We start from the raw sequence: 25950 nt of genomic DNA, 5'->3' as shown, positions 1-25950 counted from the left end.
AATTTTGATTTGTTTTGACGTCCTGGAGACCTTCCCTCTACCGCCTTCTCACTTCTTTAGTCTCTGCTTTGTTTCAGCTCTATGAGGTCACCAGAGATGTGACCTCTGGCCCAGCAATTCCTTCATAACAGTGGAAGCCCAGGGGCTCCAGAACCTGGGCTAGCAGGGATGGGGAAGAAAGGGGAGTGGGCCCTGGGGAGACTAAGGGGAATGTGTGTGTGCCCAAAACAGTGTAGAATGGGAGGTGGGAGGACGAGAGACAGTAAGGAGAACCCACCTGTACTATAACTTAGCACCTCAAATCATACCAAGACGGCATGTTCTTTTACAGTCATTTATTTAGCCATCTTCCCCCGCCCCTGAATCTTCCCCTCAGATTGTTTCCTTTCTCTTCTCGCCCACCTCTTCCCTTTTTCTCCTTCTGCCTCTCATTTATCACTTTCTTCTTCACCCTCTTCAGCACAGTGAAGGGCACTTGTATATCTGGAATGGCTCCATACTGGAACCACATCTTTGAAAACAAGAGACACTCGTTTTTCGGCACCTCCTACTCTACAGTTCAGGGATTTCTAATTCATCCACTTCTGCCCTGTTTGTCTCTCTCTTTCCTGTTCATTTTGGGAGGCTGCATGGAAGCACACGATTTGCAATTTTCTCCTCTGATAACCCTGTTTCTCTGCATTTTTTCCTGACTCACTGGGGAGAATCACACATCTTTTTGGATGGAACATTTGGCTGTAGATGGAGGATCTGGCTCCTGTTCCCAAGCTCTACTCTATACTTTTGGTTTGACCGTGGGCAAATTCATGTCCCCTTCAGGGTCTTAGCTTCCCTTTAAATCAGTATGATAAATGGAAAGAAAAACCTTTGGAGCTTGCACTCAAAAGTGATGGTAATTAGAATATTTGGGCTTCTAAGATCTTCCTAGCACTTGCCCACCCCCTCCTTCCTACCTCTCCTCCTTCCAGGAAGCAGTTAGTTAGCTGAAAAGCCACACCCAAGAGTATGGTCTGAGTAGAGGGACTGAGTTGTTTTTCACTTCTTAGTGTAAAAGATATGACAAAGAGGCCTCAAGCAGGAAGAGGACAGGAGCAGGGCTCTGGAAGTGTAGGACTTTTGTGGATAAAGGCAGCAATTACCATTCTGACCTTTCCCAAGCCCTTCCACTCAAACATGTAGGATGAAGTGATTGAATCACTTTTAAAAACTTCATTTCCCGGTGGTAATTGGGGGTGGGGAACTCAGTCTGAACAGGACACACTTGGCTGTACTATTGGGATTTGTGGGCCTAGTACCTTTTTCCTTATGACTGGGCACCTAGCAACAGGGTTGTGGGTCTGGTTTGATTTGCCCATCTGTGAAAGAAGCAAGAATGGGAGCCTCAGTGAAGGCCCACAGCTGCCTTCCAAGGAATTTCAGTGTATTTGGGAGCACAGAGGTTGAGTCATATTTTGGGAGAGGATCATGTTTTTATACCCGCAATGCAGGGTGTTGCCATAATATTAATCATTATTATGGTTAAAAACAAATAAACTCATCCTACAGTTATGACAAATCTGTGTCTTGGCTCTTTCTTGTCCCTGCATTGTCTTTCTTTTAGTTTTTGCCTTAGGGAACCAGAGTTTAACTTCAACTTGTCAAAATAGGCAATTGGCTTTTTTTTAAAAAAAAAAAAGATTTGTTTATTTATGTATACAAGAGCTGGGGTACAGGCAAGAGATGCGGGGGGTGAGAGGCTTTACCAGAGACAGAGCGTGTAACAGAATAGGCAGACTGACCAAAGCACACTGCTGAGGGGAGCAGCGGGCGAGTCAGAAGAGGTCTGCTGCACCATGTGGGTTGCTCCCTGGCTGGCCGGGGATCGAACTCGTGCTGCAGAGGCTGTGGATAGCTTCATAGTGCAGTGCTTAACCGCTTGCGCCACCAGGGAGGCTCCGGCAATTGGCTTTTTGATATCATTTTTGAGATGCACTTAGAGTACCTCGTTAAGAAAAAAACTTACACATTTGTTTTCTAAGACTCTGTCATAATGCAGATGCTTCTTAAGCCTCATTAGTTATCTCTGTCCTAATATTAGTGGCCTTTTACTATTGCTTCCTGAGAGGCAATGAGATGAAAGAAGACACCACAAGGGTCCTGGATATCTGGCCAGGGAGAGATTGCTTTCAAAGGAAAAGGCTACAGAAGGGGATGTTGGAGCACTTCAGACAAATCACCAACCTGGCGGCTTTTCCATGGACCATTTGTTAGCCACAGGCCGTGGTTACAACTGCAGGGGTTCTGTGACTGGAAGAGTGAGGTAAGGGAGGGGTCAAAGGAAGGGTCACTTAAGTTTAATGGCCCACTTTCCCAGCATAGGTCTCTGGCACTGACTCTAGAGCAATAGACTCTGGCCTCAAAAAAGGGAGCGAGATGACAGCTTACGCATGCTTTTGGGCCATTTTAGGTTGAGCCCCTGGACAGTGGGCAGTTTCTGTGGGTCAGCCCTTGGCTGCAGGGCCTCCAGTTTCTACAGAGTTGCGAGAGCTGAATCAGCTTGGGAAATGCCAGGTATTTGGGGGGTCCTGGGGCGTGCCTAAGAATTTGCGTTTAGTGAGAAACCTGAATGTTAGGACAAAGTGTGCCCTTAGAAATGCATCCTCTTCTTTCAGGCTAGGCCCCCAACCTGATATTATCCAGTGATCCAGAAATGCATTTTCCCTTTTTCTGGACCCCACCCTATCAGTGAACAAATCAAGGAACACACTTGATGCTACCCTGTGTGTCTTTTACCTCGGCTTAGATGAAAGCAGATAAGCTAGGGTGGAGAGTCCCCAGTTATGGCCTCAACAATCATCTTGTTTATCATATTCTCTGCTGTTCTCCTTCATCTACCATCATTTGGGTTGTAGCAAACATGACACCTGCACAGAGGCTCTCCTCACTCCGAGTTAGATAACTCCTCCCCCACCCAGCAAATCACTCTGCTTATTGTCTCCATAGCACCAATTACACCTCAAATTGCCTGTTGGTCGTTTATTGTGCCTCCCCAGGCCCCGAACCACATGTGCTCCATGAAAACAGGGACAACTGCATTTGGTCCTCCACGATATCCCCCAAATCTGGCAAAATTGGGCAGATCTTTTCTCTGTCTCCTGAATACATCCTGCTTGGCCTCATTTGTAACTTGGCAAAGTGTTTCCCTTCCCTGTGTAACAGGGTGGTCCTCAGGGTAAGGGGAGATTCCAGGTTCCCTGCCCCACCCAAGGAAGGCGGAGCTGAGCAGGGAGAGGAAGGAGACTGAGAGGAAGCGAGAAGACCTGGAGGAGGAAGAAAGGCGAGATCAAGAAGGAGACCTGGAGGAGGTACAAGGAGGAGAGAGACATGTGAAGGAGCTGCACTTACTTCTTGGCCTTGGATGAGTACCAGGGACTTGACATGGAAAGAAACACTTGAAACAGCCGTGGGTGAGAGACCCGCGGGGAGGTTAGCAGTGGCAGCCTTTATCTTGATTTTGATTTTGCTCTTTTTGTCCCATACTTGCCTGACCTCTCTGTCCCCTTCCTAGGGTCCCCACCAGAAGGTGCCTTAGATTTGTGGCAAGCTTTTGGGCCTCAGCAGTCCTGCTTTGGGCCAACCCTGTTTGGCTAAGTATTTGTCCACGAGGGGATGGGTAACTTTGGGTGCTTGATTTGAAAACTATTTTTTTGTCTTTTTCTTATCTTCTCTTTACTGTGCACTAATTGTACTAAAGTTCCTTTCCATTAAAGGTCTTACACGCTAGAATATGTTTTGTCTTGATGTGGTGGATGGCAGAACCCATTTAGAGCAGGCAGGTTTGGAGGTCCCAGGGTGCCCCTCACCCTGTCTGGTAACACTTGGAATGAATTCTTTTTTATCCACTGAATGCTCCTTGTTATGGACTCAAGTTGATCCTCCTCCAGAAAGGCCTCCCTGATTACCTCAGTCCACAGAGAACTTTTCCTCACTTCTACAACCTTAGCAGTTTTTGCTGTGTATTTTGCTATGTATTTTGTTTATTCTTTCTTTACTGGCCTGCAATCTTTCCAATTATTTCCTTTGCATTCATCTTATCTTGTTACAGGGCAGCCCTGATATAAAACGGGTTGCCTGACTGTGGGTCCTCACCCGTGTGCTTGAAAGGGTCTTAATACCTCGCTGCAGACACACACAAAAGGTTAATAAATGATTTATATACAAGGGAAGGGGAAATGAGGAAATGTACAACTCAGGGAGAAAAGTGAGAGATAAAGTCTTATATGTGTCCTACCCGATCTGCCGATCTGGAATCCCAAATGGCACTCTGAGAGCTGGCCGCGAGCTACCAGCCGTGAAGCCAGGAGGCGAGTGAGAGAGAGACCCCAAGGCTCACATGTCTGGTTTTTATACCAAATCTGGCTGTTTAACTTTACTGTCAGGTCCCAGGAACCTTCCCGTTGGTGGTGATGGAAATTGTCTTTTTTAATGTCTTGGTGGCTTTGGTCTGGAGTGGGGGTGGAGTCCACAAAGCCTGTATGGAATTAGCTCAGGACTTCCTTTTTCTCTAACAATCTCTCCAAGTAGATTGTGTCAACAATACTTTCTGACTTTGAACAATTCTAGCTCTTCTGTCCCACCTCAAGGTAGAAATTAGCTTGGTTGTGCTCATTCAGAGATACAGATGATACAGCAGGACATAGGAAAGTTTCTTCATGTGTGGCTCAAGGACCACATGCAGCCCTTTGTTAAATGCAGATTTCAAGGTACTACCTCTACAGATTTAGAATGTATAGCCTGGGGTTTCTGGAATTTGTATTTGAAAGTATATCCTTCTTCAACTAATCTTTGACAAAGGAGCAAAGAATATGCATTGGAGCAAAGAAAGTTTGTTCAATAAATGGTGCTGGGAAAACTGGGTCGCTACATGCAAAAGAATGAAGCTTGACCACTACCTCACACCATACACAAAAATCAACTCAAAATGGATTAAAGAACTAGACATAAGACCTGAAACCATAAAATATATAGAAGGAAATATAGGCGAAACACTACGTGATCTGCACATCAAAGACATCTTTACAGACACATCACCCAAAGCAGTGATAGTGAAGGCAAAGATAAACAGCTGGGACTACATCAAATTAAAGAGCTTTTGCACAGCAAAAGAGACAATAACAAAAACAAAGAGAAACCCCACCAACTGGGAGAACATTTTTGCACCCAACACTAATGATAAAGGACTGATCACAAAAATCTGCAAAGAGCTGATGAGACTCAACAACAACAAAGAAAATAATCCAGTCAAAAAATGGGCAGAAGAGCTAAAAAGAAACTTCTCTGAAGAGGAAATGCAAATGGCCAACAGGCATATGAAAAAATGTTCAACATCACTTGTCATCAGGGAAATGCAAATCAAAACTACCATGAGATACCATCTTACACCAGTGAGAATGGCACATATTAAAAAAACTAGCAACAACAAATGTTGGCGAGGGTGTGGAGAAAAAGGAACTCTTCTGCACTGTTGGTGGGAGTGCAAACTGGTCCAACCACTGTGGAAAGCTGTGTGGAGATTTCTGGACCTACTAAACATAGAGCTTCCATATGATCCAGCAATTCCACTCCTAGGTATTTACCCAAAGGACACAGAAACATCAATTCCAAAGAGCACCTGCACCCCTATGTTTATAGCAGCACTGTTTACAATAGCTAAGCTTTGGAAACAACCCAAATGCCCAAAAATAGATGACTGGATCAAGAAGATGTGGTACATATATACCATGGAATATTACTCAGCATTCAAAAAAGATAAACACATGCAATTTGCAGCAACATGGATGGTGCTGGAAGGGATCATGCTCAGCGAAATAAGCCAAAAAGAAAAAGAAAAATACCGGATGGTCTCACTCATAGCAGGAATCTAGAAAACTTAAATAAGGGACCAGGAAAATGAATAACTATAAGAAAGTGAAAATCAAAATCAACAAAAAACTATGAACCAGAGACACTTTTAGGGGGGCGGGGGTGGGAGGGGAGGGATTGGGGTCAGAATGGGGGGGCTGCAATTGTATGGGGAATATAACAATAAAATTTATAAAAAAAAAAAAAAAGAAAGTATATCCTTCTGCTACAGAAAGTTTGAAAGTCAGTGATTTAGGGAAACTCAACCTAATTCCTTGCTCAGCCACTAATCAGCTATATGACTTTGGACAACTCACTTGTCCTCTCTGTTTTTCTGTTTTCTCATTGTATGTAAAAGGGATTGGGCAATGTGACCTATTAAGTTCTAAAAACCAGGAAGTTTATGTTCTCTGAAAGTTTTTTTTTTTTTTTTTTTTGCATGTAGAAGAACTGGGGTGTAGGCCAGAGGTGTGGGGGCAGGGTGAGTGGGTTCACCAGAGACAGAGTGGGGAGCAGAACAGGTGGATCTACTGAAATACACTGCTGAGGGGAGCAGTGTGCGATTCAGGAGAGGTCTGCTGTGCCATGTGGGTCACCTCCCTAGCCGGGATAGAACCCAGGTTGCAGTGGTGATAGCAATGAGACTGAAGCCCAAAGCGACCAGGGAGGCCCCTGTTCTCTGAACCTTTTGTTAGGGGGAAAGGATGTCCTGCGCTAATCCCATACAGGCTTTGTGGACTCCACCCCCACTCCAGACCAAAGCCATCAGGACATTGGGAAAGACAAATCCCATCACCACCAAAGGGAGGGTGGCTGGGACCTGAGGGTGGAGTTAAGCAGCCAGGTTGGGTATAAAAATCAAACACGTGGGCCTTGGTGGGGCTCGCTGTCTCTCGCCTCCTGGCTTCACGGCTCCTGGCTCGTGGCCAGCTCTCAGAGCGCCATTTGGGATTCCAGATTGGCAGATTGGGTAGGACGCATTTAAAACTTTGTCTCCCATTTTTCTCCCTGAGCTGTACATTTCCTCATTTGCCCTTCCCTTGTAAATAAACCTTTTATTAACCTTTCACGTGTGCCTGCAGTAGAGCATTGATAAGTCCTTTTAAGCGCGCGGGTGAGGACCCACAGTCAGGCACCCCATTTTGTATCGGGGCTGCCCTATAACACTTTGAGAGTAAATTCCCTGGTGTACACATCTTAGAATCTCAACTACATCATATTCAAGTATTGTACCTTAAATGCATTAGATACTTAATAAATAGTGAGTAAGTAAATGAATTAGTGAAGTAGCTGGGAGGCAGGAAAGGGGTGCTTACAAGTGAGGGACAATAGCGTAATAGACTAGGTTATACAGGCCTGGAATAGAATCTCAGTTTTGCCAAGTCATGTAATCTTTCTAACTCTTCCTTTTCTTCATCTGTAAATTGGAGGTTTTAGTATAACCTACTGCATAGGGATGTTGGAGGATGAAATGAGATAATGTCTACAAAAACTCTGGCACATAATAAACACTTAATAACTGTTTTTATTATTTAAACTTGTTAGTTGTTTATATGTCTATAACTTTGGGGTTACATTTTTATTTCTCCACATGTGCACATGAGTGAATACCTTTGTTTTTAATTAGGTGACCCCAATAAGGAACAAATGATTGATTTTCAATGAGGCAGAACCTGAACTTCAAACATACCTCAGACTCCGTGGGTCTCCCCTTTTCCCACTGGCTCACAAGTTAAGGGGGAAGCCCGCAGAGGCCCAGACTATCAGGGCAGGGCCTGGAAGCCTGACTAATATGATGTCCACAACAGTGGGACTTGACTTAGAACTCAGGAGTGATGGGCCTAGAGCCTGCTATACCTTATCTGTGGGCTGAGAAATCCAAAGTATCAGAACATGAAGTTTAGCATCAAGGGTATAGAGAGAGTATGGGATTTGGAGTGAGAATATTTGGGTTCTTGTGAGAAGCCTTCCTTGATCTCTTTGTACCTCCACCTCCAAATCTGGGCCAGGTGCCCCTTCTGTTTTCTCACAGTGCCTACTATTTTTCTTATCACAGTATTGCCTCCGTTGTCACCATCTCCCATCATCTACAATAGACTGAGCTCCTTGACAGTGAGGACGATGTCTTTGCCATCTCTAGATCCTGGACAAAGAACATATTGCTTGCGTGGAGCAGAAGTGCAGCAAATGTTTGTAGAGCTCAACTCAAGCTGATGTACTGTTGAGCTTAGCCATTGATTAGCTCTGGACCGTCAATTAACCTCTTTAAGAGGAGGGTAGATGGAATAATTTACCAGAGTTATTATGAGGCTCAAGCACTTGTGAAGAATCATTGTTACTGCTTTTCAGGCTTCTTTCCTGCCCTTGCCTCTCCAGTCTTACTGACCTTTGCCTAATCCCATCTACCACCTGTACTTTCTATTCTAGGCCATTTTATCATCAAATCTTGAAAAGGAATCCATGCTAATATGTTAATGGGTGTTAATTGGATGATATATTTACATTTCAACAGGGAGTTTTCCCCGCTGTAGGAGGAATGAGTGGATTCCAGGTGCATGGCAGGGGAGGGCTGGGTTTTTTGTTACGTGGCCTCTTAAGCCATTTCTCAAATGCCCTGCTAGGAAGTCACCTACTTTTAGTCCACACTGGACTTGCTGTGTGGCACACACTGAGCGTTCCCATGCAGCAAGTACCTGAGGCTTCTAGAACCACAGTGAAGGCTTCTCTTTTGTGAAGTCTTCAGGAGCACATGGAACCAATCTTTAGAACTTTACTTGCTCCTTCCCTGAGTTTTGTGTCACACTGACTCAAGAGGTCTGAGGAGTTCTGGTCCAGGCTTGGAAATCGGACAGGCACAGAAAAGCCATTAACCTGGAAAAATTATTTCTACTAATCCCTCTAAGCAGTTCCTGAGGCTTTTTACATGCTCACAGAATAGCCTGGGGACTTTGTCCCAGGTTAAAAGTTCCTCTGGTGTTAATGTTGAGCAGAAATAAGTTTTGTGCATGAAATATCAATGTCAAGGATTTCATGTATGTTGAGGACCAGGAAGGGAAGCTGAGGGGTTTACCGGCTGAAGCTAGTTAGTTTGAGTTTGCAAATGTGGCCAGAGCTGGGGGTGGGGTGGGTTCCCTGTGAGGGTGTGGGCATGTGTCTACTTGGAGAGCGCACGCTCTGTGAATTTGTCCCTTGGGTCCTTTCAGGATTGTCTAGTGCAAGAGTTGGCTATAAAAAGAAATTTTTCTTCCTTGCTGCTTTATGTGTAAATAAACTCACCACCTAACTTTCTCAGAGGATTGTTCTTATTTGTGCTGAGGTCTGAAATACCCAGGACATGATGGGCTGCCATTCTGGTTCTCAGTCTTCTCCATCAGAATGTGGAGACCTTTGATGAATTTTGGTAAAATTACCCAGGAGAGGTCAGACCAAAGGACTGGAACTTTCCAAAGGGTAGTTTTTGTGGCTCAGCTCAAATAATGAACTGATGTGCTGTTGAGTTTAGCCATCAATTAGCTCTGGGCAAGTTAATCAATCCTACTAATCCCTTTAAGGGGAGGATAGATGAACAATTTACCAGAGTTAGTGTGAGGCGCCACACTTTTTACTTTTAGATTTATTTATTTATTTATGCATACAAGAGCTGGGGTACAGGCCAGAGATGCGGGGAGAGGGGGGTGAGAGGATTCACCAGAGACAGTGGGGAGCAGAACAGGCAGACTGAGATACATTGCTGTGGGGAGCAGCAGGTGAGACAGGAGAGGTCTGCTGCGCCATGTGGGTTTCTCTCTGGCCGGCCTGGGCTCGAACTTGTGCTGCAGAGGCTGTGGATTGCTTCATAGTGCAGTGCTTAACCCCTTGCGCCACCAGGGAGGCCCGCGGCTCCACACTTTGTAAGAGAATCATTGTTAGTGCTTTTCAAGCTTCTCACAGGGTTTGCCTGCAATTTCAACTCTGCCTCTTGCCCACTCTCAGTTTAAGAGTGAAGACTGAGCTGAACCTCATCTCCTTTAAGTTGGAAAATGTCATTTCCCGCCTTTGTGGCGTCAGAGGCTACCGAGTTGCGAGTTGCGCTCCACTTCAGTTCCCTCCGGGAACTCCGATGAAGCCACCTATAGGGTAAGTGAAGGTTGCTCAGGCTTTTGCACCAGTTGGCCCCTGGAGCTATCACCTGCGACCTTGAATGCAGGAGGCGCTTGGGAGCGCTGGCGCGGGGTACACGTACCTGATGGATTGACGGCTGGAGTATATTGTGGGCCTGTGTAAGTGGGCACGCCTGAGCTTGGAGGCGGAGCATATGAGGGTGACGTCACAGAGGACTGGGTCGGGGTGGGCGGCAGAGGAAGGTTGGGTGCAGTGCCGCGGAGAGCGGTGGAGAGCGACTACGAGACGAAAGAGTATGTAGAGATTCACAGGGAGGCCCAAGTTGCTGTCTCCCTGCTGGCTTGTTTCCCCTGCTTACTATTAGAAAACCTGTGGGGATGATGCCGAGGGCCCCAAGGTTTGATTTTAAGCTGCCTGAACCGACGGTGAACCTACCAAGTCTGGGGTGGTGGCAGAACACCGCCACTCATGTGTATTATAAATGTACTTTTTCTCTCTGGTAGACTCAAATGGATCTGTTCTCCAAATGGGGCTGACTTAATGCAAATGTGGATACTAATGTTGTTCATGGGCAAAGAATTGATTGATGGGTGAATTGCTTTCAGTGCAGTGGGGTTGCAGGTTAATTTCTTGTTGGATCAAGGACATCAGAACAAGGGAACAGAGCTCTCTTGGTAGCTGGGGTGGGACAGGGGCAGGGTATCCTTGGGCAAGAGAGTAGAACTTGCCAAGTAGGTATCTGAAGCCAAATACAAAATTCCTACCCTCTGTGACCAGAACAGTGTTTTAAAATATTTTGAATCGGATGCCCTCATTTTGAAATTCTGAAACTTGAAAATAATAGGATCAGATAACACTGGGCAAGTTGCCTACTTGACAACAATCAGTTACACTAAACAGTGGCTGCCACGTTTGGGTGGGATCTGTATTTTCCAGTTTGTCATAGTCCACCATTTCCTTATTGGTTATATCATCCCCTTTGTCTTTTTGTTATTTAGGCTACCCGTCTGGCTTCTGAAGGCCAGTTTGTGATCCCTGGACATTCAACACTGATCCTGGTGGCATTGGCCTTCAGGGAGATTCTGATGCAAGGAATGGGATCTTGGCTTAGTCAGGAAGCCTGAGGCAGTTTAGGGTTACCAGTGGGCATCCTATCAGGCAGAGGGATCACAGCAAGAGGTTGTCCAGAATCCAGCTCTTATGAAGACCTGGGCAGGAATAATTAAGGGAAGGGGTATTCCACAAGTAGGAGGATAGAGCCAGACTTTCTGAAGTCAAGTGACTATGCCATAGTCCTTCATAAACCTTCAATGGATTCCAGTTGTTCTTAGGATAAATATCAAACAGAGCCTTACCATGGTCAGCAAAGTGCTGTATGGTTTAGTCTGATATTTTAACTTTATTGTGAGCCCTGTGCTTCTAGAGCCTTTTGTGACCCTTTAGTGTTCTGAGGAACGGCTAACTACAAAGGACCACCTGCCCCACAAATTATAATAAAATACCTACCTCCTTTACCTTTCTCAAAGTGACCCAGATAATACCCTTGAGCAGTTCATCAAGGGTCGGATAAGAACCACTCCCCTCAAGTTTTCTTTTCTTTGATATAGTCTTCATTTATGAACATTCTCCCTATTTCAGTAGCCTGAATAAAATAATCTTCTTAATTGTCTGTTGCATTTTGTCTCTCACAGTTTTAGTGCCATGACTCTTAACAGGATTGAACCTTGCCTTCAGATCCATCTTTGCCTCACTATGCTAACAAGGCTGCTCAGAGCACTTTGTGCTCCTCTCCTGACAGGTAATATGGAGATCCAACAGTGAGCTTAGCTCCTGACCTGGTGTTCCAGACTCTTGCCTACCGGTAGCACCATAAGGATTTGATTTTGATTCTTTTGGAGTACGTGCTTGATTTCTGGTGCTGGCTCTTTTGGTTTCATGGTCTGTTCATTCAGTGATTCTAGAAATGCATTAATAGTTTTTAGAGGTCTTGTCTCTGTTGGGTGAAAGATGACAGTATTTGGTTAGTCTTTTCTGAATATTTTGAGCTCATTCTTACCAGTCAAGAAACCCATGTTCATCAACAACACTTCTTTGATAGGGATCAGAGCATTTTGTAATTCAGTCTTTACATTCAACTCATGACTGAAATTTTAGAAGTGAGACTATATAACCTGTTTATCTATGTCTGTCTGTTTATACTGTAATTCAGAAAAATCTTTATTTTCATTGTGTGTGTAATATTTTCTACCTCTGGATGGCATTATAAAATTAGATTATAAAATCTTTTGAAGAAGCTCTATTTTAATTGACTTAGGGATAAATAAAGGGTTACATAAATTGAATGCTCCAAAACCTCCCAGTAATTAAAGAAATTGTATCAAATTATATACTTTCAATGTGTGAAACAAGTGTTCTTTTTTTTTTTTTAAAGATTTATTCATTTATTTATACAAGCACTGGGCACAGTCAGAAGCGCGGGAGGGCGAGAGAACCCATCAAAGCCAGAGCAGGGAACAGAACAGGCAGACCAAGGAAACACACCGCTGAGGGGAGCAGCGGGCGTGGCAGGAGAGGCCTGTGCGCCATGTGGGACCCTCGCCAGTGGCCAGCCGGGGACCAAACCAACACTGCAGAGGCTGCGGGCAGCCCTGCAGGACAGCGCTCAGCCATTGCGCCACCAGGGGAGGCCCTGAAACAAGTGTTCTTATGGATAAACTAATTCAAATATTTTAAGAATTCCATTTCACATAATTTAGGTACATTTGGCAAATGAGAGTATTTTAATATTTTTGATTTAATAAAAACAGCTATGTTTTTTTTTCTGATTTATCATTGTTGAATATACTACATGTATACATTTTTAATTTACGTGGGTATGATCTTCCTAAATTTATACAAATTTATTGATCAAATAAATTAGCACTACTTCTACCTAATGTTTAAGTGTATAAAAATGTAAATTTGTGTTTAACCAAATCAAATCATTATTCTGACAAGCTCCATTTCAAGAGTAATTATGTTTTAGAGTATTTCAGCTTGAAGATAATTTCCAAGATATTTAGATAACAAAAACTTGGACTGACAATAAATTCAGTTGATTAATTAATGCATATTCATTAGATACCTTAGATCATTTCTAAGAGCATTGAAAGAGCAGTTATTAAGAATAATTTTAATTTTATATACTTTTGCTTCTTATTTTTATATACTACAGAGAGATTATATATATTTGTGTCTGTTAATAAATGTGTTTGTTTTTGCCACTTTGAAAAGTTGTACTGTAAGGGTTGAATATGGATATGGAAAATAGTAGACGGTTTGTGGAAAGGGAATTTAGTTTGTTGTGTTTAATGTTAAGATTTGATGTACTAATTTATAAGATTTAAAAAATAGTTTTAACATCAAATATTTTACTGATGCAAAACTTGAATTATATTTTTTTCTCTTTTACAATGTCAAATTTTACTTGGATTATTGCCTGCTTTTTAGGAAAGGTTGTAAAATGTACTTTATTTTCTGTGTAAATGCCTAGAAGGATACAATTATGTGTCTTGCTAGAATAACCTTCTATGGTTTGTGTTTACCTTATGACACCCTTGATTATTCAAGAGCACAAAAATCTTAAGAAGTTCTTCACAGTCATGTTACCACCTATGTTTACTTTTCAAATCGTTTATTGTAAAATTGGTCAAATATGTAGACAAGGAATGTTTTTCAGTAACCCATGACCTTATCTTAGTCAAGGTTTAAATCCTCACAACTTTCAGTATTTGGCTTCTCAAAATAAAATCCAAAATAATAATCTTTTTACCTAGAACTGTTTTTCAGATTTCCTATTGCTAGAAGTGATTTGGTATGTTCTGATATACTACCACTGATACATTGCTTGAGAAGAGTTGTGAAATCAGAAGATGTTCTGAGCCTTTTCTGTATTAAAGTGGTGCAGGTAACATGCTATTAATGTAAATATTTCAGAAATTCTGTGTTGTATGGGAATCATCAATGCTCTTGCTGTCCATGAAATGCTTCTCTTTGTCAGAGTCCTAGTTTTACTCATAATGTCAGTTAATTTTAAAAATATTAACTTGGCTGTATCTTTGATTATTTAATTTAAATGTGGCATTTTCTAAGTCAGTGGATTTTAATTGGAGATTCACAGCATTTATCCATGGCGTTTTACTAATATAAATACACTTAGGACCTACTCTAGACTTGCAGAAACTCTTGATACTCTTAATATATTCTTGGTATATTCTAAGATATGTTTAATATATTCATAGCATATTATGTTAAGCGTATTATATGTTGTATCTGAAGATTTTTTCTTTGTATAAATCATGTTAATCCATTTTATTTTTTTAAAATAAATTTTATTTTTATATTCCCCATACAATTGCAACCCCCTTATTTTCACCCCAATCCCTTCCTCCCCACTCCCCAACCCCCATAGAGTGTCTCTGGTTCATAGTTGTTTGTTGATTTTGCTTTTCACTTTCTTATAGTTATTCATTTTCCTGGTCCCTTATTTAAGTTTTCTAGATTCCTGCTATGAGTGAGACCATCCGGTATTTTTCTTTTTTCTTTCTGGCTTACTTCGCTGAGCATGATCCCTTCCAGCGCCATCCATGTTGCTGCAAATTGCATGTGTTTATCTTTTTTGAATGCTGAGTAATATTCCATGGTGTATATGTACCACATCTTCTTGATCCAGTCATCTATTTTGGGGCATTTGGGTTGTTTCCAAAGCTTAGCTATTGTAAACAGTGCTGCTATAAACATAGGGGTGCAGGTGCTCTTTGGAATTGATGTTTCTGTGTCCTTTGGGTAAATACCTAGGAGTGCAATTGCTGGATCATATGGAAGCTCTATGTTTAGTAGGTCCAGAAATCTCCATACAGCTCTCCATAGTGGTTATGTTAGGGGGAAAGGATGTCCTGAGCTAATCCCATACAGGCTTTGTGGACTCCACCCCCACTCCAGACTAAAGCCATCAAGACATTGAGAAAGACAAATCCCATCACCACCAAAGGGAGGGTGGCTGGGACCTGAGGGTGGAGTTAAGCAGCCAGGTTGGGTATAAAAACCAAATACGTGGGCCTTGGGGGGGGCTTGCTATCACTCTCCTCCCTGCTTCACGGCTCCTGGCTCACGGCCAGCTCTCAGGGTGCCATTTTGTGATTCCTGATCGGCGGATCGGGTAGGACTCATTTAAAACTTTGTCTCCCACTTTTCTCCCTGAGCTGTATATTTCCTCATTTGCCCTTCCCTTGTAAATAAACCTTTTATTAACCTTTCGCGTGTGCCTGCAGTAGAGCATTGATAAGTCCTTTTAAGTGCATGGGTGAGGACCCACAGTCAGGCACCCCATTTTGTATCGGGGTTGCTCTACAACAGTTGGACCAGTTTGCACTCCCACCAACAGTGCAGGAGAGTTCCTTTTTCTCCACATCCTCGCCAACATTTGTTGTTGCTAGTTTTTTAAATATGTGCCATTCTCACTGGTGTAAAATGGTATCTCATGGTAGTTTTGATTTGCATTTCCCTGATTACAAGTGATGTTGAACATTTTTTCATATGCCTGTTGGCCATTTGCATTTCCTCTTCAGAGAAGTTTCTTTTTTGCTCTTCTGCCCATTTTTTGACTGGATTATTTTCTTTGTTGTTGTTGAGTCTCATCAGCTCTTTGTAGATTTTTGTGATCAGTCCTTTATCATTAGTGTTGTGTGCAAAAGTGTCCTCCCAGTCGGTGGAGTTTCTCTTTGTTTTTGTTATTGTCTCTTTTGCTGTGCAGAAGCTCTTTAATTTGATGTAGTCCCAGCTGTTTATCTTTGCCTTCACTATCACTGCTTTGGGTGATGTGTCTGTAAAGATGTCTTTGATGTGCATATCACGTAGTGTTTCACCTATATTTCCTTCTATGTATTTTCCTTCGTACTTCTCTTTCCTTTTCTGTTTTGGTTGTTTTTATTTCTGTGTTTAAGAGTACTTATTCATTCTTCCATTTCATCTACTCTGCTTTCATTGCTTTTCCCAGAGTTCTTTAGTGCCTCCATTAATTCTTTGATCTCCTGCATTTCTTTTACTTCCCTCTTTAGGGACTCAATTTCATTCTTCTGATCGTTGATTATTTTTCCCGTATCATTGTTTTCCTTTATGACTTCTGTCAGTTTTTTAATCATGGCAATTTTAAATTCTCTTTCTGGAAGGCTCAGAAGTTCTTCCAAGTTACTGTCGTTGCAATCTGGGGGGTGGTTTTCTTTTTGTGGTGCGCTTTTCTCCTGAGGAGTTGCTAGGTTGCATGTGGTTCTTCTACTCCCTACTGTCTGTTTTCTAATTTGCCGTATGCACTGGGATACTGTGTTGCTGGGACTGGCCGGCATCTTGGGTGAACTTCTCTGCTCCCCTCTGGCTCCTCCGGGAGCCATCTGTTGGTTTCAAGCAGTCTTTACTGAAGAAAGGTCCCTGTTCTAAAATGCCAATACGGGGACACGCTCCCCTGCGCGCCTGGTCTGCCTTGGTGGTGGGTTCCCTCTCCCTCTCTGGGCTCTGACTGCAGGCCAGAAGCAGCCTCACAGGCGCGGGGGCCTGGGCAGCCGCAATCCGCGTATCCTTTTCAAGTGTGCCGCTTTTCTGTGCAAGCTTACCGGCTGGCCTGGGGCTGTGTGTAGGTCTCAGGGAGTCTTTGTTTTTCTCTAATGGTGCCTGGAGCTGTTCGCTCACCTCCGTGGCGAATCCTGCAGGGTTCTCCACAGCTCCAGTTCACGGGGTGTGGTGGCTGAAATAGTTCCTTTTGCACTCACAGTCCCGCTTGATGCGTAGTTTGTTCTTGTTGGTTGTTTTTGTTTTTTTGTTTTTTTCCTCCTTTCTGTTGGTCAGAGAGTGCCGACTTTGTGGGTGGGGGAGGGTAGCAGGGTTCTGAGCTTTCCTCCCTTCTAGTCCTCTTTTATGGCAACTTTCTTCTTCGGGTAGTTTGCTGGAGTCGCCCGTTTATCTTCCGTGTCCCAGGTCTCACTAGGACCTGCCGCTTTTCCTCCCTATTAACCTTTTTTTTTAATGGGAGATCTTACTTGCAGCGTCTCCTCGCTGCCATGGTGATCTGCCCTCTCCATGTTAATCCATTTTAATAAATTAGATGCAAGGTACACTCTTCTCTGAAAATAGTTAATAGTTTAAAATTTTTCTTAGATTGTCATTGTCTTATTTGCATGTCACAAAGACAACCAAATTTCCTTGACAGTTATTTTATTTTTGAGATGAATCTGATCTTTTACTGATCATCTGATCTTTTACTTTTGAAATGATCAATAGTTCAAACTGATACAGCTGCTATGGAAAGCAGTACAGAGGTGTCTCAAAAGATTCAACAAAGATCTACCATACAACCCAGTAATTCCATCTACCCTCAAAATTCAAAATAATAATTTGGAAGGAGACTTGCACTCCCATGTTTATTGCAGCACTATTTACAATAGCCAAGCTATGGAAACAAACTGAGTGCTCCAAAACAGATGAATGGATCAAGAAGATGCGGTATATATACACAATGGAATACTACTCAGAGATCAAAAAAGGTAAACTTATGCCATTTGTGGCAACATGGAAGAAGCTGGAAGAAATAATGCTAAGTGAAATAACTCAGAAGGAGAAAGATAAATACCAGATGGTCACTTATATGTGGAACACGGAGAAACCAAACTAAGGGTCAGAAAAAGACAAGCTTAAAACCTAACACTTCACAATAGATGCAGAAAAAGCACTTGACAAGATTCAACATCCATTTACGATAAAAACACTCAATAAAATTGGAAAAATGTAACCTATCAAAACATTTTAAAAGTCATATACAACAAACACACAGCTAATAAAATACTTAGTGGTGAAAATTTATCCGGTGAATGATATCAGTTCACTTGTGTATGTTGAACCAGCCTCACATCCCTGGTGTGAAACCTACTTAATAATGGTGAATGATTCTCTTAGCATGTTGCTGAATTCAGTGGTGAAAAGCTGAAAGTATTGCCCACTAAGATCAGGAACAAGACAGGATGTCCATTATCACCACTATTATTTAACATAGTACTGGAAATTCTAGTTGAAGCAATTAGACAAGACATAAAATAAGTCAAAATTGGAAAAGAAATAGTGAAACTGTCACTATTTGCAGATGACCCTTACTATACTTAGAGAAACCAAAAGATTCTAAAAAAAAAAAAAAAAACTAATAGAAATAATAAAGGAATACAGTAAAGAAGCAGGATACGAAATAAATACATAAAAATCAGCTGTATTTCTATATGCAAACAATGTATCAGAAGGTAGGGAAATACAGAATACAATCCCATTTACAGTCACACCAAAAAGAATGAGTTTCCTGGGAGTAACGTTAGCAAAGGAGTTGAAGGACTTTATTGAATACTGTAAAATTCTCTTAAAGAAAATAAAAAGACACAAAGAGATGGAAAGATATCCTGTGCTCATGGATTGGACGATTTAACATAATTAAAATGGTCATATTACCTATTACCAGATTCAATACAATACTATCAAAATACCAATGACATTTTTTCAAGGAAATAGAACAAAAACCCCCACAAAATTCATAAGAAACTATGAAAGGCCTTGAATACAAAAAGCAATCCCAAGGAAAAGAAGAATAATGGAGTTCCTGTCTTCAACTATTTTACACAGTAACAGTAATCAAAACAATATGGCAAGATTTAAACCTGGGTCACCTGACAGCCTCTTCCAGACATGCATTTTCCCTTGGGTCAGGTTCTGGGACTTTGCTTACAACATGGTCCCCAAAATGCTGTCTCGACTTCAGCCTCAAGCAAAGAAACCAAGATTTCCCTTGGCACCCAGACCAGTGGACATGTCAAGATCCCTAGGTGAGCAGAAGGGAGGAAAAGAGGAGCAAGAAGCAACTGTACATGTAGATGAAGTACAAAAGGAAGTAGACAGACTTAATGAACAAGCCAGTGAGGAGATTTTGAAAGTAGACCAGAAATATAACAAACTCCACCAACCATTTTTTCAGAAGTGGTTGGAATTGATTGCCAAAATCCCAAATCTTTGGGTAACAACATTTGTCAACCAACCTGCTTTGGGAGGAGGATGAAGAGGTGCTACATTATTTGACAAGAGTTGAAGTGACAACATTTGAAGATATTAAATCAGGTTACAGTATAGATTTTTATTTTGATGAAAACCCTTACTTTGAAAATAAAGTTTTCTACAAAGAATTTCATCTGAAAGAGAATGTTGATCCATTTTCAAAGTCCACTGAAATCAAATGGCAATCTGGAAAGGATTTGATATAATGTTCATGTCAAATGCAGAATAATGCTAACAGGAAGAGACACCATGAGAAAGCAGAGAGCTTCTTTTTTTTTTTTTTATAATTATTATTTTTTTTTAATTTTCTAGAGGCATGTCTTATTTATTTATTTATTTGTTTGTTTGGTTGGTTTATACATGCACTGGGTACAGTCAGAAGCGCGGGAGGGTGAGAGAATTCACCAGAGCCAGAGCGGGGAGCAGAGCAGGCAGAAGGACCGAAGTACACTGCTGAGGGGAGCAGCGGGCGGCAGGAGAGGTCTGCGCGCCATGTGGGACCCTCCTCCGGTGGCCGGGGAGCAGCCGGGGATCGAACCGGCACCGCAGTGGCCGCGGGCAGCTTCGCAACCCAGCGCTCAACCGCTGCGCCACCGGGGAGGCCCCAGAGAGCTTCTTTATTTGGTTTACTGACTATCCTGACACAGGTGCAGATGAGTTTGGAGAGGTCATTAAAGGTGATATTTGGCTAAATCCATTACAGTACTACGTGGTTCCAGACATGGATGAAGAAGAAAGGGAAGGAGATGATGATGATGGAGGAGGAGGAGGAGAATTGTGTGATACTGAAGAAGAGGATGAGGAAGAAGGTGAGTAAGATAAAGGTAATGATGATGGGAAAGAAGGAGAGGAAGATGAAGAAGATTAGTAATGAAACATTCACGTTTTCCAACCATTTTTAGTTTTCTCCAGTCCCTGGGAGCAAATTTCAGTCTTTTTTCCTTCCCCCCTTCTTGTGCTCAGTTGCCTATTTTTGAGGTCTCTTTTCTCTTCTTTATACCATGGTTCTCAACTTATTTTGGGGGGAACTATCTTGAGTAGCATATAGTGGGAAAAGAAACCCTACCATTTCTGTTCCAAATTCATTTTTTTCACTTTTGTCTCAACAAAAATTTTATACAATCAACACCACTGTGTTCTGTGGGAAAAAAGAAAAACCTGCACCCTTAGCTTTGCCCCATAGCTTTGCTAGAGACTGGAGGGTACTAGGCCCTTACATAGTAGTGCATAGAATTCTGAGTTTTCCCCTCTTTTCTCAGTATATTGTGTCTCTGTTAATATGGACGTACATTTACCAACATGTATCTATTTTCTTTTGCTTAAAAAGCCTTCAAAAATGGGGCCATAGAAGGTCAACAAAAAGGTGGATTTGAGATGTTTGGATGGGCTACATGGGCAATTTGACGACATGACTTCTCCTTTGGTATGTTTAACTGTCATGTTTAATGGATATCCTTGAAGTTTAAGATGACACTTTTAAAATAAAATTCTCTCTTAATGAAAAAACAAAACAAAAACAATATAGCACTGGCACAAAAACGAAAACTCAGACCAATGGTATATAATAGAAATCCCTGAGACAAACCCACACAAATAAGGAGAGCTAATCTTAGACAAAGGACTATGGCCATACAATGGAGAAAATATAGTTTTAATAAATGTTGCTGGGAAACATGGATAGCCACATGCAAGAAAATGAAGCAAGATCCATACTTAACTCCATACGCAAAATTAACTCAAAATCAAAGATCTATATATATAAACCAAAACCATATCGTATTTGAAAGAAAACACAGGGGCCACACTATAGGACATCTCCAAAAAGATGTATTTGGAAACTCAACCCCAATGGCAAGGGAAACAAAAATGAAAGTGAACAAGTGAGACTATATCAATTTAAAAAAGGTTTGTTTTTCAAAAGGAATCACAAAAAAAGGCAATCTACAGAATGAGAAAAAACTTTTGCATATCAAACATCTAATGGGATTAATCTCCAAAATTTACAAAGTTCTTATATTATCCAGCAACAAAAAAATAAACAACCCAATCAAAAAATGGACAAAGGATGTAAATAGACACTTCTCTAAAGATTGCACTACATTCACATAAGCTACAGATATGTGAAAAATTATTCAGCATCAGTTATTACAAGGGAAATGCAAATCAAAACCACAGTGAGCTATCACCTCACACCTGTGAGAATGACCCGTAGAAAAAAGAATGGAACCAGCCCTTTCTGCTTCCGCTGCCGCCATGGCACCCGTGAAAAAAACTTCTGGCGAAGGGTGGCAAAAAAAAGAAGCAAGTTCTGAAGTTCACCCTTGACTGCACCCACCCCGTAGAAGATGGAATCATGGATGCTGCCAACTTCGAGCAGTTTCTTCAGGAGCGCATCAAAGTGAACGGGAAGGCCGGGAATCTCACTGGAGGCGCTGTGACCATAGAACGGAGCAAGATCAAGAGCAAGATCACCGTAACTTCCGAGGTGCCTTTTTCCAAAATGTATTTGAAATATCTCACCAAAAAATATTTGAAGATGAACAATCTACATGACTGGTTGCACGTAGTTGCTAACAGCAAAGAGAGTTACGAATTACGTTACTTCCAGATTAACCAGGACGAAGAGGAGGAGGAAGATGAGGATTAAAGCTCATTTACCTGGAATATTTTGTATCAGTTCTTGAATAAAACTTGGAAACCAAAAAAAAAAAAAAAAAAAGAATGGAACCAAAAAATGTTGGCAAGGTTGCTGTGAAAAAGGAACTTTCATTCACTGTTGGTGCGAATGCAAATGTGGGCAGCCCCTGTGGAAGATGGTATAGACATTTTTTAAAGGAAAAAAAAAAAAGGAAATTCCATAAGATCCAGCAATGCCTCTTTTAGGTATTCAAATAATATGAGAACTCTATCTATGCCTATGTATACAGCAGCACTCTCCACAATTGTCAAATCATGGAAGCCCTTCAACAGACAAATGGAAAAAGAAATCATGGAATATATATTTAATGGAAAAACATGAAATGGTCACATTTTGTACAAAATAGATGGACCTTGAGATGATTATGTTAAATTAATTAAGTCAAAAAGTGAAAGATATCGGGTGGTTTCACTCTGCTGTAGAATATAAATAACCAAAACACATACAGAGGCAACATGCAGTAGGAATAAATCTTGGACCCAGTGAAAGGACATAGTGGCTACCAGAGGGAACAGAGCAGAGAGAGGAGGGAGTGGGATAGGGACGTATATGGGGTATTGCCATGGGTGGTTTGGTAGAGGGTGAGTGGGACATGTCAACAATGCACCCCCCCAATAATTATTTGCCTTTTATCTAAAAAAAAGTAAAAAAAAAAAATTAGTTCTTAGTGGAAAAAAATTCTATCCAAAATGGATTAAAGAGTTGAATATAAGACCTGAAGCCATAACATATATAGGAGAAAATATAGGTTGTACACTCTTTGATATTGGCCTTGGAGTTGTCTTTGTGGATCCATCTCCAACAGCAAGAAAAACAAATGAGAAAATAAATGTAAAATTTCATCAAACTGAAAAGCTTCTGCCCACTTAAACGAACTATTGTGAAAACAAAAGATAGCTTACTGAGTGGGAGAAGACCATATAACAGACAAAGGGTTAATATTGAAAATATATAAACAACCCACACAACCGAAGAACAAAAAATACAACATGATTAAAAAATGGGTAGGGCATCTAAATAGGCATTTCACCAAGAGAGACATACAGATGGCTAACAGACACATAAAAAGATATTCTAAATCACTTATCATTAAGGAAATGCAAAATAAAACCACAGTGACATTTCACCTCACACCAGTTAGAATGGCTATTGTCAAAAAGCCAAAAAGTAATGTGTGCGTGATGTGGAGAAAAAGGAACCCTCATGTGCTGTTGGTGGGGATGTACATTGGTGCAGCTACTTGCAAAGTTCTTCAAAAAGCTAGTTGAATTAACATATAAGCCAGTTATTCCACTTCTGGGTATTTAGTTGAAGAAGATGAAAATTTTAATTTGAAGAGATATATGCACTCTTGTTCATTGTAGCACTATTTACAATAGCCAAGATTTGGTAATAACTTCCATGCTCAATGACAGATGAGTAGATTCGGAAGATGTGGTGTATCTACATAATGGAATGCTACTTTGCTATGGAAAATAAGGACTCTTGCCATTTGCTACAACATGGATGGGTCTGGAGGGGATTATGCTAAGTTAAATGCATCAGGAGAAACACCAATACCATTTGTAGAATATAAAGAAAAAAACAATCAGAACCCCAAAATCCTTTGACTGACTACAGAATGGTGGTGATGGGGGACTACCAGAGGTGATGACTACCAGAGGTGATGGGGGAAGGAATATATAGAGGGGACTGATTTAGTGGTGGTGTGGTATGATACACAGTAGCAGATGTGAGAAATTGTACACCTAAAACCTATATAGTGTTGTACATTAATGTTATGTTGTAAACCTATGCTACCTCAATAAAAAGAAAAAGGAAAAAGGAGAGAGGCGGTAAGGATAACATGAGAGCAACAGAGTAGTATTTCAGATAACTGAGGTAGAGCGGAGGGAGTTTGGGCCCAATAGGACTGTCTTGCAGGTATAGAATGACATCATTTGCTATGAAAGAGTGGATGAAGGCCAGTGCATTAAGGTCAGTGGACAAAAACTGAAACTACTGCTTTGGGGAATGACATGCCTAGAAAATATCTTGAGCTGTAGGCAGATCTCAGTTAAAGTCAGAGGGAAAGTATTTTCAGTAGTTCTGTATTTCTTCAGTGAAGTTCATTGTAGTCTATTAAAAAAAGGATAGGACAAGGCAGAAAGTGGGACAGGCACTGAAGAAAACAGGAGGGAGACCACTGAGCTTCAGGTGACTTTGATAGGAGGATGATAGGGAAGCCAGGAAGCTCAGCACTCCCTCTCTTTGACCTTGCTATCCGTGTGAAATCTGGCTTGTCCACCCATCTTGTGACTGACCTGCAAACCTTTTAAATCTGGGTTCCAGCTCTGGCAACCCTATCTCTCAGGCCTTATGATGCCTGATGTCTAGATTTTGCCTTCAAGGCTTAATTGAAACCACTCTTTTAAAGGTCACCAAATCAAATAGCTTTTATTCAGTACTCATTTCCTTGAGCACTTTTCTATGTGCTCACCCTTTCTAAAAACTCTCCTCCCATGATTTTCATGACATTCTTTTGGTTATCCTTCTACTTCTTGACTGCTCTTTTTCAGTCTTGGACAAAAATTCTACTTCTTCCTTTCATTTCTCAAAGAAATTGGGCCCAGGAGTTCATCCTTGGCTCTTTTCTATTTTCACTTTAGAAGGTACCACTCACTTCGCTGAGGTTTCCGATTACTCCCATGGCTTTACCAATGCTCTCTTTCAAGATGACTTTCAAATATCTACCTCCAAGCTAGACCTTAGTCTGGAGCCTTAGATACACATATTCAATTGACTGGTGAAATTCCCACTTAGAGGTCACTTCCTCTAGTCTGTGGGTATCTTCCCCCATTACAGGTCTGAGTTCCTTCAGGCCAGAGCCTAGACGCCTGGATGTCTTCATCGCCTGGGGCTAAGCTGGGACCACAATGAGAAGAAGCGATCTTCTCTTTACACAAGCCTCAGTAAAGGGTGGTCTTATTGGAAGAGTGAGTTAATAGCAGGTAGAAAAAAGCCCTGGGTGATGGTGAGACTGTTGTGCTTTGTTCGTGGATGTGATTCACAAACAGCAGGCACATTAGCCATTATGTCTCTTGAGACTCTTAGTCCCCCTATTTAGATGCTTGGTCACACACATATAGACTCATGCCTTGACCTTTCTTATAACTGCCAGGGTAGCATTGCCCAAGCCCATTCTTCACATGCCACTCCCATCGGCCTCAATGTAGCCTTCAGACTCAGGGAACAGAGTAGAGGATAGAACCTGGGTAGGTAATGAATGCTTAAACTGCTCCATTGTTCTTTTTGGAGTATACTTAGTCCTTAACCAGGAACTGACTGTACCCTGAAGTGAGGGCTGAGGGATTGTGGACTAAACAATTTTATCCCATACTTAAAAATATTTGTTTATGGATAAGTTTCATTTTCTGCGCATGGAGAAAATGTGTATAGCGACAGGCTAGGAAGTCGTTATAATTTTTGCTTTCTAGATAAGAAACTTACACCTTAAAAGAAGTGATGTGAGGTAGAAGTGGGCCTAAGAGTCTTGGGATGCCTATTTCTAGCCCAGAGTACTTAACACTGCCACATACAAACCAAGAATCAATTTCTGGATGGCCTGGTTCCTAATTCAGTTAAATAAGTAGTCAGCATGTAAGGGAAACCTGCTGGGATGAGGCTGAGCTAGCATTCCGTTTGCTTTGCTTAGGAGAGATGGTGGGCAATCACAGAGGAGGGGTCTGTGATCTGATGTGAGAAGGGAAGGAGGGGATTGGGATTTGGGCCCAGGAATTCCCATCAGGGATGAAACACTTTCCACCTGCTATTGCATAAAGTGCCTAACTCTGTCATGGAATTTGCGTGCAGACAGTTAGATTGGTCTTTGGAAACACAGGATGACAAATGAGTTTCCTTCTTTCTGTTCACAGAGGCCAGCCAAGAACCAGTGCTGGAGCCAGGCCTCTGGCCGTAAACTAAACAACAGATCCAGTTATTGGTTTCAAGTCTTACTGCCTTCTCTTGTAAGGCCTTCAGAACTTGGAGAGGCTCCCTTACACTCTATAAACCAGATGAAAGAAGTATGGTTAAGAGCCCAGACAGAATGGCAGGTATACTCAAAGGTGGAGTGGGAGGCTGAAAATGTTTCTTAGAATATATTTAGTAATTGTATT

General features: G+C 41.7%; 1 protein-coding gene and 1 pseudogene across 2 annotated transcripts; both read left to right on the top strand.

Annotated features, from left to right (window-relative positions):
- The first annotated feature begins 18775 nt into the window (after nt 1-18775).
- Nucleotides 18776-19994, top strand: LOC311187761 (protein SET-like; annotated as a pseudogene). The gene is made up of 2 exons: nt 18776-19349; nt 19697-19994. The product of its transcript is annotated as a protein SET-like (transcript).
- A 1354-nt stretch (nt 19995-21348) lies between these two features.
- LOC311187439 (large ribosomal subunit protein eL22-like) lies at nt 21349-21742 on the top strand (the record flags this gene model as incomplete). The annotated part of the gene is given in 2 exon segments (XM_084258841.1): nt 21349-21360; nt 21362-21742. Coding segments are annotated over 2 exon segments (393 nt in total).
- Nucleotides 21743-25950: the final 4208 nt, after the last annotated feature.

Source organism: Talpa europaea (genome assembly GCF_964194135.1).
Source record: "Talpa europaea genome assembly, chromosome: X".
Lineage (NCBI taxonomy): Eukaryota > Metazoa > Chordata > Mammalia > Eulipotyphla > Talpidae > Talpa > Talpa europaea.
Note: the sequence above shows the minus strand (reverse complement) of the source record. Positions and strands in the feature narration are given on the sequence as shown.